General features: G+C 46.1%; 1 protein-coding gene across 2 annotated transcripts; it reads right to left on the minus strand.

Annotated features, from left to right (window-relative positions):
- Nucleotides 1-1,760: 1,760 nt before the first annotated feature.
- Nucleotides 1,761-12,679, minus strand: LOC111859238 (ATP-dependent zinc metalloprotease YME1L1-like). 2 transcript variants are annotated; one of them, XM_023841752.2, is made up of 18 exons: nucleotides 12,509-12,679; nucleotides 11,931-12,053; nucleotides 11,342-11,474; nucleotides 11,089-11,190; nucleotides 10,845-10,954; nucleotides 10,345-10,495; nucleotides 7,937-8,020; nucleotides 6,891-7,043; nucleotides 5,773-5,925; nucleotides 5,533-5,665; nucleotides 5,377-5,439; nucleotides 4,835-4,947; nucleotides 4,568-4,723; nucleotides 4,323-4,474; nucleotides 3,999-4,125; nucleotides 3,838-3,911; nucleotides 3,640-3,726; nucleotides 1,761-3,171 (listed from the first exon to the last, which is right to left on the minus strand). In XM_023841752.2, the coding sequence occupies exons 1-18, from the start codon at nucleotides 12,605-12,607 to the stop codon at nucleotides 3,028-3,030; spliced, it is 2,157 nt and encodes a 718-aa protein (XP_023697520.1). In that variant the 5' UTR covers nucleotides 12,608-12,679; the 3' UTR covers nucleotides 1,761-3,027. The 2 variants fall into 2 exon arrangements, with proteins under 2 accessions (XP_023697520.1, XP_023697519.1); XM_023841751.2 differs by having other exon boundaries at nucleotides 6,891-7,064.
- Nucleotides 12,680-12,748: the final 69 nt, after the last annotated feature.

Consider the following 12,748-nt stretch of genomic DNA (forward strand, 5'->3'; position numbering starts at 1 on the left):
ATTCCGTCGTGGGAGCAGTGCCAGTACAGCAGCCTAACCCTTAACATGACAGAGTGGGACATCAATTCCAGGAAACAGAAACCCATTGTCCTGCTGTCATCTATAGAGGAATTTGTGTGTGGGGGAGGGGGGGGGAGTAAGTGGGTTTTTTGTGTGTTACTTCACAACAGGAACAATGAAGAAGGAACAATTTCTTTATTTCCTCAGTGAAAATTACATATGACACCAGTACCTGTCACTTTCTACAGAACCATCTGACTTGTCTTGACTTGTGGTCAAAGTCACAATAGGGCCTGGAGCCTGTCCAAAGCAGCATTTCGCTGGAGTACATCCTACATGGGAATGTACACATAAACAATACAATACTATGAGCATTTTCACAATCCCAATTAGCATAAATGATTGTCTTCACAGAAACAAAACCTGAGAACCTGGAGGAAACCCGGGGAGAACATGTAAACCCAACAACCCCAAAGCAGAAGAGGGATTCAACCTCCACCCCCATCCCTGGAGTTATGAAGCAACAGTGCTCCTTACTGAGCCTCAGTGTTGCCCTTACTTCTGTAGATGCACAATGAAATCCATCCTCAGGGAATGTATTTCATCCTGAAAACCGTCCAGCTCGGGAGCGCAGAGCCCTGCAGAGGGCGGTAAGGTCATCACCAGGACACATCTGCCCTCACTTCAGGCCATTTACACAGCGGATAGCCTCAGAAAGGCAGACAGCGTCACCAGTGACTGCAGTCTCCCTACGCAGGCCCTGGTCTCCCGCCTCCCTGACAGACTGCCTCGGAAAGGCGGACGGCGTCGCCAGTGACTGCAGTCTCCCTACGCAGGCCCTGGTCTCCCGCCTCCCTGACAGACTGCCTCGGAAAGGCGGACGGCGTCGCCAGTGACTGCAGTCTCCCTACGCAGGCCCTGGTCTCCCGCCTCACTGACAGACTGCCTCGGAAAGGCGGACGGCGTCGCCAGTGACTGCAGCCTCCCTACGCAGGCCCTGGTCTCCCGCCTCCCTGACAGACTGCCTCGGAAAGGCGGACGGCGTCGCCAGTGACTGCAGTCTCCCTACGCAGGCCCTGGTCTCCCGCCTCCCTGACAGACTGCCTCGGAAAGGCGGACAGCGTCGCCAGTGACTGCAGTCTCCCTACGCAGGCCCTGGTCTCCCGCCTCACTGACAGACGGCACGTAAACATCAGCACTTACACTCTCTTTCTGAACCATGTGGTTTAATGTCACCTTATAAGGCTACTGGGCATTTGCACACTTTATTATGCATTAATATTTGTTTCATGTTGTTTTATTTTCGTGTGGTACTTAATGTTGCCAAGTCCTATTTGTCTGACGTCGTTATCTATTGTCAATCATTAAATTTGCGTTAACTGACGACTGGTAGGAGACCAGCAATAATCTCACTGCATGAAATACGTGACAGTAAACATGCTTAGTGACAGACCATATGTTCAACGATTTTATTTTATTAATAATAATAATAATAATAATAATAATAATTGATACGTTATTAATCTCCATGGGGAAATTGTCTTTACGCCTCCCTCACCTTGCTCTTCGTAGAGTAAGCTGTCCGCGAAGGAGCCGGGGGTTAAGGGCCTTGCTCAAGGGCCAGCAGACGTGCTGAGGCTGGGTTTGAACCGGCGACCTTCTGATCACAGGCACAGCCCACTGCGCTACACCCTTACTCAATAATAAGACTTAATTGCAAACTAAATATAAGCGGTCTATCAGAAACAAGCCTTAAAACACAAGATTTTTAACAAGCTTTATTTGTCATTTTTTCTTAATCGATTGTAATAAATGGGAAAGCACGGAAAGCCAATATACAACTCATACATAATCAAAAATACTCATTCAAGCATTTGCCTTATTTACAGCATTCCTTTTACATGTCTTTATATATCCTAATCTGTGCAACGCCAAATAAAAATATAATGCTGTAAATTTAAAACTAGCTTCAGGTAAGTGAAAACATTTGTGCTGGAAACAATCAGAAAGGGTCTGTATGGGGACTGAGGAAAACTTTAGCATAACCTCTGACAGGACAGGATGTTCTAAAGGTTCTGCAGGATTCCTTTCCAGGAACACTAACCTTCTGAAGACTGAAATAAAAATTCTAAACTTCAGTCATTAAAAGCAGGCAAAAAAAAAAAATCACACTGACCCTTAATATGGAGGCAAACTTAATTGCATGAATTGATAAGTGGAATTTTCTTTTCTCCACAGTGCTGACTGTCTGAACATTTCCACCTTTACGAACTACCTTTCTACAGACAGCGTTATTCCTAGCAGACTTTTCTTATTCCTTCTTCCTCTAAAATACAAGTATCAAGGTCTCATTTCCTGAAGCAACAGAAATGAAAACAAAAAAGTAATATACACCACTAAAACACCAATGCACATAATTGAATACAACGTTTGAAATGACCGAAGACAGTAAACTAACTTGTTTTCTCAACAAGAATACAAATAAATATGCTTTCCCATCTAATAAAGTGCCAAATGTATTAACATTTCTTAAATTGCTTAGGTCTCCTATACATATACAGAAAAATCACACTTCTGAAAGGGCATACCCTCTGATTAAATTCTCAAACACTGACTAATAATGATTTCACCACAAGCGCCCTCTGGTGGCAGCAGCATATAACACAGATTGCTGAGGAACATTAGATAATATGATATACAGTAGTAGCAGATGAGAGGTATTTGAAATAAAAGGTTCACTTTTTCATGAATTTGAAATGAATAATCGAAGAGTATTACCAAAACAGGGCTCCATGAGCACCAAGAAACACAAAAGAGCAAAGAAAACAAACAAGCTTAACCCTGAGACAACCTTGGCCTGAAACACCAATTTCCTTGGGCCAGGAAGACAGCAGGTGAGTGGCCCCAACATGAAGGAGCAGAGGCTGCCACTCGTGAAGCCGCAGGTTCGGATGCGTGGTCTAAGCCGCATGATTGGTCCTTGAAGGCCAAGCAGAGACTCCACCTTCCTGTCCCAGCACGAGGGCATCATCTGCTGTCGAGCGTCTTCCCCTCCAGGACCGTTTGGATCTCTTTGGCGTCCAGCGTCTCGTACATCAGTAGGGCGTCCGCCAGGTTCCTGTGCTCCTTGCCGTGCGTCTTCAGGATGTGTCTGGCTCGCTCGTAGGACTCCTGTACCGAGAGAATCACGCCCCGTTTGTTTGACACAAAGACAGCTTTGCGGAATCCTAACAGTTCTGGCCAAACAGCCGCTTCGGCTCTCGGCGGTAATCCGTTCCCCAAACCCTTACGCACGTCACATTTTACGTAAGCCCGATTTACCTTCCCATGCGATTCAGTACACCTTAAAGCGAAAACACATACGCCAAAAATATACTAGCAATACGTACTAAAGAACATAGAACACATTATACAAATGAAAAGATCAAGTATAACTTTACTTAAAGGCGTATGTCACGTTATTGTATTAGAGCTTCCGTAAACTTTATGCATCTTAGATCTTTATTGTGCAAGTATACATTTACTGGACTGTTTCACTTAAGTTGGAAACTGCCTGTTCTGTCAAAGCGGATGTCTTTCCCTTAACAAACATTCTTCTTTTCACTGCACAGAGCACCTGAAGAAGATGCGGGCGGTTACCTTCAGCAACGTTCTCACTTCCTGCTCGACTGCAGCTTGTATTTCTGGGCTTTGCTTTGACAGGTCAGGGTACGTCATGACCCCCAGCTGCAGAGGAGAAATCGCTAAATTACCAGCATCTATTTTACAGCAGCAATAAGGCAGCAAAAATTGATGGCACTGAAGACAAAACTAGACAGGAAGATAGATGTCCCTTACTTTTTCACTCATTCCAAACTGGGTCACCATCATTCTTGCTATTTTTGTCGCGCTATCGAAATCACTAGACGCCCCTACCGAAAAGAGCAGACACCCAGAATTAAGTCCAGAGGATCTTCATCCTCACTCTCTTCCTCCCCCGCGTGTGCTGCCGTCCCTACCAGTGGTGACATTCTCGCTCCCGAAGATGAGCTCCTCAGCCACCCTGCCGCCCATGCTGACGTCCATCTGGGCCAGCAGTTGTGAGCGGGTCTCGCTCCAGCGGTCGTTTTCTGGGAGCATGGAGACCTACAGGAGGATGGAGGGACAGTCGCACAGCAAACACCCAATGAGGACAGATTGATACTTGCGTATATGCAAGTCCTTACAACATATCCACCAGGGGCAAGCAAAACCATGTAGGTTAGCTCCTTCCCCACCAACCACAAGAGCAGGAAGCAGAATACTGGCACGCCAGCACATGCCCCACAGTGTGGGTTACTCACATGACCCAGAGTCGGCCCGCGTGGCATGATGGTGGCTTTGTTGATGGGCATGGCGTCCTTAGTGTAGTATGCCACGATGGCATGGCCGGACTCGTGATACGCGGTGATGGTTCTGTTCTTCTTGTCGATCTCCACGCTCCTGCGCTCCGGGCCTGGCGGACACAGGTGACGGTGCCGCTGTCATTCCGTGCCACAGAGCTCCGCTTTCCCAGCAGCCCACGGAAGCTCGGGCACGCCTCGCTCACCCATGAGGATCTTGTCCTTGGCGAACTCCAGCTCCTTCATGGTCACCATGTCCTTACTGTCCACCGCCGCCTTCAGCGCCGCCTGGTTCACCAGGTTCTCCAGGTCGGCCCCAGAAAAGCCCACCGTCCCCCTGGCGATGATCTCAGGCTCAACAGCTACAGCCAAAAATTCCACAAAGATGAATGTAAGAGTCAGACCATAACCATAAAGCAAACAAGCGCCTACAGGGATACATCTCAGCACTCTGACTCAAACCAAAAACGTACCAGAATCCACTTTAATTTTCTTGAGATACCACTTCAGGATCTCAGTACGGCCCTTTACGTCTGGTCTGGGGACTGTGACCTGCATGTCAAACCTTCCTGGTCGTATCAGAGCACTGCAAAAAAAAGGATATTAAAGGCCTCTTGTGATCATGGTCAGCTCTGCAGCTCTCCAGTGTTACCGCAGTGCTAGGTAACATGCCTAGTTTACCAGAGGTGGTGATTTCAGGTCCAGAGAGTATAAATCCCAGACCAAGATTTTGCTTCAACCAACCAGTTGAGTATAATGGGTCACAGTCACAGAGTACTCAGCTGGTTGGTTGAAGCAAAATCTTGGTCTGGGATTTATACTCTCTGGACCTGAAATCACCACCTCTGTAGTTAACTAACTGAAGTGTTATTAAGTATTTTACTAGTCCGTCGAAACACAGGGATGAGGTGTTAGAAGATAGCTGGATGGATGCGTGTTAAAATACTATCAATCTTTGTAGCCATAAACATTAATTACATAAATAGTCTGCTTAAAGAAAAAAGCATCGACATACTTATCCAAAGCCTCTGGAAAGTTAGTAGCGCCGATGACGATGACACCCTCATTTGGTTTAAACCTGCAGGTGTTAGAACATTAACTGGAATGAACACTTTCGGTTAAAATGGGCTCCCTGGGAACTGTTGCTGGGGCGGGGGGGGAGGGTTCTCACCCGTCCATCTCCGCCAGCAGCTGGTTTATGGTCTGCCGGGAGTAGGGGTGCATGGGGGACTCGATCCTCTTCCCACCCACGCTGTCCAGCTCGTCGATGAAGACCACGCAGGGCGAGTTGGCCTTCGCCTCCCCTGAGGGTGAAAATGGCAGAACCTGGAACGTGGAACGCGTTCCTACCAGGGACCCTTTCGGAAAGTTACCCGACGTGTGACGTGGCACCCGGGGGAGGGTGACTCACGGAAGAGGTTCCGGATGCGGCTGGCTCCCACGCCCACGAACATCTCGTCGAACTCGGAGCCGGAGGCGTAGTAGAAGGGAACGTCGGCCTCCCCCGCCACGGCTCGTGCCAGCAGGGTCTTCCCCGTGCCCGGGGGGCCCACGAGCAGAATGCCTGGCAGAACGCCCGCACATGTCAGCAGGTTCGCAGCTAAACCCGATATTTACACCCACCCATTTCTGCTCAACCGTGTGCGCCTTTCAGTCTGATTCCCCCCCTGCCCTACCCATCCTCGTCTATATTTCAAATATTTTTTACCTTTTTAGGCCAATCTATCTTTGAAATTTCAAAATCTCGTTGCTCATAGTGCAAAAAACAGTAATAAACTGAATATAAATGTAAGAAATTTAAATAACATGAAATACGTTAGTGTTTGGCGTTATACCGGTTGGGCGGCGTACTGCTTGATCCTGTATACCACTTTTAATTTTGAAAAATTATGAATTTTTAATATGCCGCCAAACCATAGCATAGACACCCTGTTAACTGTATGTAGCCACCTTACCAACGATTATAATGTTAGAACAAAATAATTCTCCATATTTAATTGTTCAGCATTATATGATTTATAGCTACTGCTTCAGTCTGCGCCTGAAAATTCGGATTTATGAGTAATATAGTTAGGTTTGTAATTAAATGCGTATCAGTAAGGCAATTTAGCATGGTAAAAATCAAAATCATGACGGTGGAGCAAACGTTGGTACCAAGCTAAATATACAGTAATAATGAATAATACATGTTGTTATCTAGCTAAATATACATTATTATTCTGATAAAGCATGTCAGAGAGACAATTCTTATCGAGCTAAGTACACAGTTATAATGTTGCCATTGAGCTGAATATACTTTAATAATCTAATAAAACATGTCAGTTTCAAGCTACATAAAAGTAAACAGTTTTTTGTAATTAATAAAAATGCTCCTTTATAAGAACATTTGTAAATGTATTATATTGATGTAAAGGTTTGCTGCTCGCTGCTGATTTGCTTTGGTGAGTTTGTCCAGCACTAACAAACGCCTTGAGACACAGTGAGGACCAGTCCTGCAGCTCTCTGGGAGCCGGGGGAATTCCTTCCTACCCTTGGGCAGCTTCCCACCAAGCACGGTGAACTTCTGAGGGCTCCGGAGGAACTCCACGACCTCCTGGAGCTCGTTTTTCGCCTCCTCCACACCCTTGACGTGCTCAAAGGTGACGTTCTTCATCTGGACGGGGTCCACGCCGGCATCCAGGCCTGACGTGGTTCGGAATCGCACTGTCAGGAACAGCGGGGTCAAAGTTCACACTCCCACAGTGCCATGCATACATCAAACCCAAAGTACGGGGTTAACACTTCCTGTGAAACAAGGGTGCAATCAAAGCATCTACACTGTCAATCTCTGTGAATAATAGGAACTTATTAGAGGAAGATCACTTGTATCTGCTGTTAGAATTTAATCTCCAAGACAGAGAGAACAGGTATTAATTAGTTGTATTAATTTGTTCACACTTTGATGCACAATGATAAACTGTGACTCCTGTGCAGGATAGGGATGGGATGGGATGGGATGGGATGGGACGGGACGGGGATGGGATGGGAGATTCATTATTTCATCCCCATGAGGAAATTGCATTTTCTCATATCCCACCTTGCTCTTCTATGAGACACACAAACACAAGTAAGAGCAAGTTTTGGGGTCACAGCCCAGGATCGTCTAGCATCCAGCACCCATTGGAACACTTGGGGTTAAGGGCCTTGCACGAGGACCTAACAGTGGCATCACACTACTGACCACGGGATTAGAACCGACGATCTTCTGAACCCACTGCTTAACTTGCAGGACCCACACCCTACCCACTATGAACATTTACACTGTAGATCAACAGTGTTTCTGCAATGTACAATATGCTCTCTTTCAGTTCGGTTATATCAGACAGTTCATGGTTAATGGGAACAACTCAGTCTAGTTCAGTTTCAATTAATACAAATTACTTGCAAAGCCAGGGTTGTCTGTTCTGAACATAAAGATTCTTAAAGATTGTCCATATGGGACACAACAGACTATCCCCAAGACAGTTTATAAGATGCGATGGGGACACAGACTGTGGCGGAGGAGGGACCATAAGCAGCCGACGAGGTTCCTTTACCTGATAAAAAGGGTGTTCGGGAGAGTCCATAGATGCCCAGGAGCAGGAGAACCAGCAGAACCAGCCGGGTCCTCCTCAGAGAGTCTGTCAAACAAAGGCAGAACCACCCAGTGACGCTCAGCATCCAGGAAGCAGGCAAACGACCATCTGTTCACATCACGACATTTCATTTCCCCCAAGCCAGAAAGAAATTAAATTCTGAAATGTGCAGTACAATACCGGGTCATGAGAAGAGCACGAGTTCTAAATGATTCTCTGTATGGGAATGAATTTTCTCATGCTTTATAAAACCGCAACCCCTAAGTCTAAGAACCATTTAGAAACAACGGAATGAAACTAGAAAGAATATAGTAACTATTTCTAGGGCGAGACTTAAACCTGAATGTCGCACTAGGGGCTCCTGTACCGATAACTTAATATCAAACCCAACGATGAGATTAAATGAGTCTTTTCTTTCAGGCAGATACCTGGGGCTCTAGGCTTATAGCTGCCTGGTGGCCATTTTAATTCACTGTTAAAAATCCAACCAAAAAAATCACAAGATTTTACAACACCTGAAGCAATGCTACTTCAAATGGCATCTGACCTGCCCATCTATATTCTTATGGTATACAGAGGTGGAATGTTCAGGTTCAGAAAGTGCAAATCCAGACAAATCAGATTCTGTTTCAACCAATGAGTTGAGTACAGAGTCACATTTACAGAGTAACTCAACTCATTGGTTGAAACAAAATCTGATTTGTCTGGATTTGTACTTTCTAGATGTGAAGTATCCACCTCTGATAGAGTACAGACCACCAAGGCCATGGACATCGTCCCTAACTGAATTTGGGTGAACTTGCAACATATTCGAAAAGCAGCAGCTCATATTGTCACCAACAGGAAGTCTGACCACATAACCCTTAATTCTCTGCGCTGGCTTCCTGGTAAGTTCAGAACTGACGTCGAAGTTCTCCAATGAGAATGTAAGGCACTCAGATCACAGAACACTGTGGCACTGATGGCAGTAAAGCCTACAGGGCCACTATATTGTGGAATGTTTGCAAGCTCATGCTCTGGATGCCGAAATCGGTCTCAGTCTTTAAATACCAACTCGGTGGTTGGGCAGCCAGCTGACCTGTGATCCCCAGAGTTTCTTCTACTCCTGACTTGGGAGTCTTAGTTTTCTCTACTCTGTAATCATCTGACTTTTCTTTCTTTCATTTCTTTGGCTTTCTTTTCCCGTTTTTCTTCTTCTTTTTTATCATTCTGTATAAATGATGTAGGAATGTATCACAACACACTCATGTTAAGCACCTTTGGGCGACTCTGTTGTGAAAGGCGCTATATAAAAGGAATCGAATTGAATAGAATGTTATAGAATGGGATTTTGAACCAGCAAATCCAAAAAGACACGGATACTAGACGTTGATAGCAACACAAGTGCTACAGTAGGTACACGCAATGCAAATCCATCCCCATGGTCAGTGCAGGAACAGCTGGCTGACCAGAATGCTGATGAAAAACAAACACCCGGCTCACTGTTCATCATCATAGGAGACATCAACCATACCAACATCAGTGCTGGACTCCAGAAATATAAACAATTTATAGAAACTCTGCATGGGAAGACAGAATCTTGGACCCCTGCCACAGCACCATCAAGGATGTATACCAGGCTGTCATCAGGGTCCTATTGGGAAATTCCAACCATCTCCTGGTCCAGCTCATCCCTTCACACAGTCAGAAACTTGAAGCAAAATCTACAGCTCTGGATAATATTAAGAGACCACTCTATATTTTTAAAAATCTGCATTTGCAATTCCTGGTTTAATCCTGGTTCTGCTGGCAGAAGGTTACACTGTGACTGGCTGCTTCCAGGCTGAGAAAGACAAGAACAATATGAAGCAGGAGACACTGGGGACGACTGGAAACCAGCCAGGTAGAGGGTGGAAGCGACTTTCAAATGCCAGAGATGACTGTCAACTTATTCAACAGTCCCTCATGAAATAAAAGGATGACCTCAAGCGACTTTCAAAAAGAATGGGAAACATTAAGTGGTATGAAGTGCACTGCTAGGACAATTCATAACAGGCTGCTAGAAGCAGGACTGCAGACCCATAAAGCAAGGAAGAAGCCCTTCATTAATGAGAGACATACACTGAGAAATGAGTGAAACTGAAAATTTTGCTGTGGTCTCTTAATTTTTTCCAGAGCTGTATAATAATGTGTTCCACTGTGAGGAGAACCTGGAGCAAATCTACATGGCAAGCAGATCTTACAAGCTCCCTAAAAATATCTATACAATTTACAACTTTGTGCTGTTAAAGGCAAAAGCCACGTGGCTAATGTCACTGATATCTGACGAGGTAATGTTTGGGATTTCCAGCTTATACAGAGTATCCGGGAGCGTTTGTATAGATGCCCACCTTGCATTCGCTGGGCGAGAGTCTGAGCCTTGAGAAATCCCTCAGCGAAACCCATCTTGAAGGCATCATGCTGTGCTTCTGGGATATTCTTGGTCTTCAGAAGTTTGTCCAGAGCTTCCAACTCTGATCCTTTGTCTCTCGTGAGGATGCCCTGGGAGATAAAAGTCGCTGGGAGTTTGTAGCGAGAAAAAAGGTCACGGAACTCCACAGGGGGTGGCGGGCGAGGGCGGGGGTGGGGTGGACTGACAGAAATGGCATAACCTGACACACGAGACCGAGCTGCATCGCTGGCCTCTCTCACTTGTCTTGATCAAACTATACAATCACAACACTAGAAATTTCTTCAGAAAATTCTAGAAAAATATATAATATACGTATATTCAAAACATCCTTTTCATACAGAAAATGCCAATGAAGATCTAACTATAATTAAAATCTTAATTGGCCTGCTGCCAACCACATTGAAGGTGCCGTACGACGGCTGGACAGCCACAACCAACCTTCATGAAGGATGGCGTGAAACCATCATTTTCTACAGGGCGCTCCTGACCGGACTGTAGCCGTCGCGTTTTGGATTTCAGCGTCTTAAAGCCTCGACTCTGGGTCCAAACTATCAAAACAAAAAGACTGATAAACTAGTTTTTAATGAGTGTTTTCAATCCCACTGCTTATTCACCATACGCTTTTGTTTATAAAACAACCTCCATAGTGACATAGAGGCAGAGTCAAGGCTCTCTGCTTTACCTGGCCAGTGCTGAAGACCGGCACAGACCAGCTGAAGGGGTGTGGCGCTCTGTTTACAAAACGCGAGAGAGCTGGAAAGGCCCATCGTGCTTCCGGGGAACCCTGAAAGTGACAAAAAGGATACTGTTGGAAAAACGAAAAGGCCTAAGCGGTCGTATGCACTCGAACGGCGTTATAAAGGCCTTAGCTTGTAATCAGGACCGCGGATTACGGTTAAATGGAAGGAAAAGGGAAGGATCAGGCTCTGACTCACCATACTTGTTCTGAAAGAAAGACGCTGAGGAGATATAGGAAGTCCTCCAGCCAGCGAGCCCGGCGTCCCCCAGCTGCGGGAAGTGGTCTGGCTTCAGGTCCCCCAAGCCCAGGTCCCTCAGACTGACACCCGACTACAGAAACAGGTGTAACAGGACGCCACCATGTGGGCAAACACTGACCAGCAGCCACGTAATGCAGGCAAAGTGGATTAGGTCACCAAAAAAAGGAAAGTCCCAAGGGCCCCTCCCCAAAACTCACTTTTGCCCCCCTTAGAAGTTTCAAAATCTAAATAAACAGGTAGTGGGTAGAGTCTGAAGATTTTAGGTAAATAGCTAGTAGGTGGAGGATACTGCATCGGCATCTCATAAATAAGGAACGCCTTTTATTTATTATTTGGTGCAGTGACTGCTTGTGGTGAACAGGGGGCACTCAAACCTCGGAGGGCACACAAACGCATAGTTTGAGTGACGGCAAACACTGCCAATGTCCTCAAATAAGGTAAATTATTAAGGGACATATGTAAAGGAGCACTGATGAACTCAGAAATAAACATTTAGGAGGCAGGCATGATGGTGGAGACGCGTTACCTCCCGGGGGGGCTGGGCGCTCTCCACACCGGCATCCTTCGGCTGACGCTCCGATGGCGCGCTGCATAGCGGACTTTTCAGGGAATGGAGGGCATTGATCAGGTGACTCAGGGGGACAGTTACCTGTCAAAGGCAGCGAAGGACTAACCTGACACATCCGCGAGGCACTTATGGGCTGTACCAAGAAAGCCTTTCAAATTATTACATTCTTCGCAGACGAAAAGCTTTGCAAATACACATAATTCACGGGTTGGGCATATAGTTATATATTATCTGGCAAAGAATGGGTGTGCAAGCTTTACATAATTTCAGACGCGCAGCATATAAACTAAAAATAATCTGCAAACGAGCGGTCGTTATTGTGAAATGCACTAAGATCATTAGCTAAGAAATCTGCAGTTTGCCGCATCAGCCGGACCGGTATCTGGTGGATTATTGCACTTGACCGACGGCGCGGTGACATTAAGGATTTTGCAAATATCACGAATCCAGAGGCCGAAGTGGCGAAGCAATTTGTCCGGACTGTAGCGTTTATAGCCGGGGGTAGGACAGTACCAGCTCCCCTTTTCCCGTCTTACCTGTGGCTGGACCGTAGCAGGCAGAGAAAACATCTCCTTTTCCGGGTAGAAATCGGCGATCGGCGACAACAGGGTACAGATATATACCCGTGTTGGCATCCGCTGCTTTGCAGTCCTCGCCGTCCGGACTGCGGCTCCCAGCACGAAACTGCAAATGGCTTCTGTGGGTCACCGGGTTTAACATGATCACTACCGGGTCGGTGCATGTGCGAGCTGCCGATGAATAACTCTGAAGTTAAG

Source organism: Paramormyrops kingsleyae, chromosome 4 (genome assembly GCF_048594095.1).
Source record: "Paramormyrops kingsleyae isolate MSU_618 chromosome 4, PKINGS_0.4, whole genome shotgun sequence".
Classification (NCBI taxonomy): domain Eukaryota; kingdom Metazoa; phylum Chordata; class Actinopteri; order Osteoglossiformes; family Mormyridae; genus Paramormyrops; species Paramormyrops kingsleyae.

Bases quoted from the DNA above. Each gene is read 5' to 3' on its own strand.
- LOC111859238 (XM_023841751.2), bottom strand. From the start codon at position 12,607: ATGCCAACACGGGTATATATCTGTACCCTGTTGTCGCCGATCGCCGAT. The intron at 5,440-5,532 runs GTGAGAACCCTC...TAACACCTGCAG, and splicing joins CTGCTGGCGGAGATGGACGG to GTTTAAACCAAATGAGGGTG. The intron at 4,126-4,322 runs GTGAGTAACCCA...ATCCTCCTGTAG, and splicing joins GCGGGCCGACTCTGGGTCAT to GTCTCCATGCTCCCAGAAAA.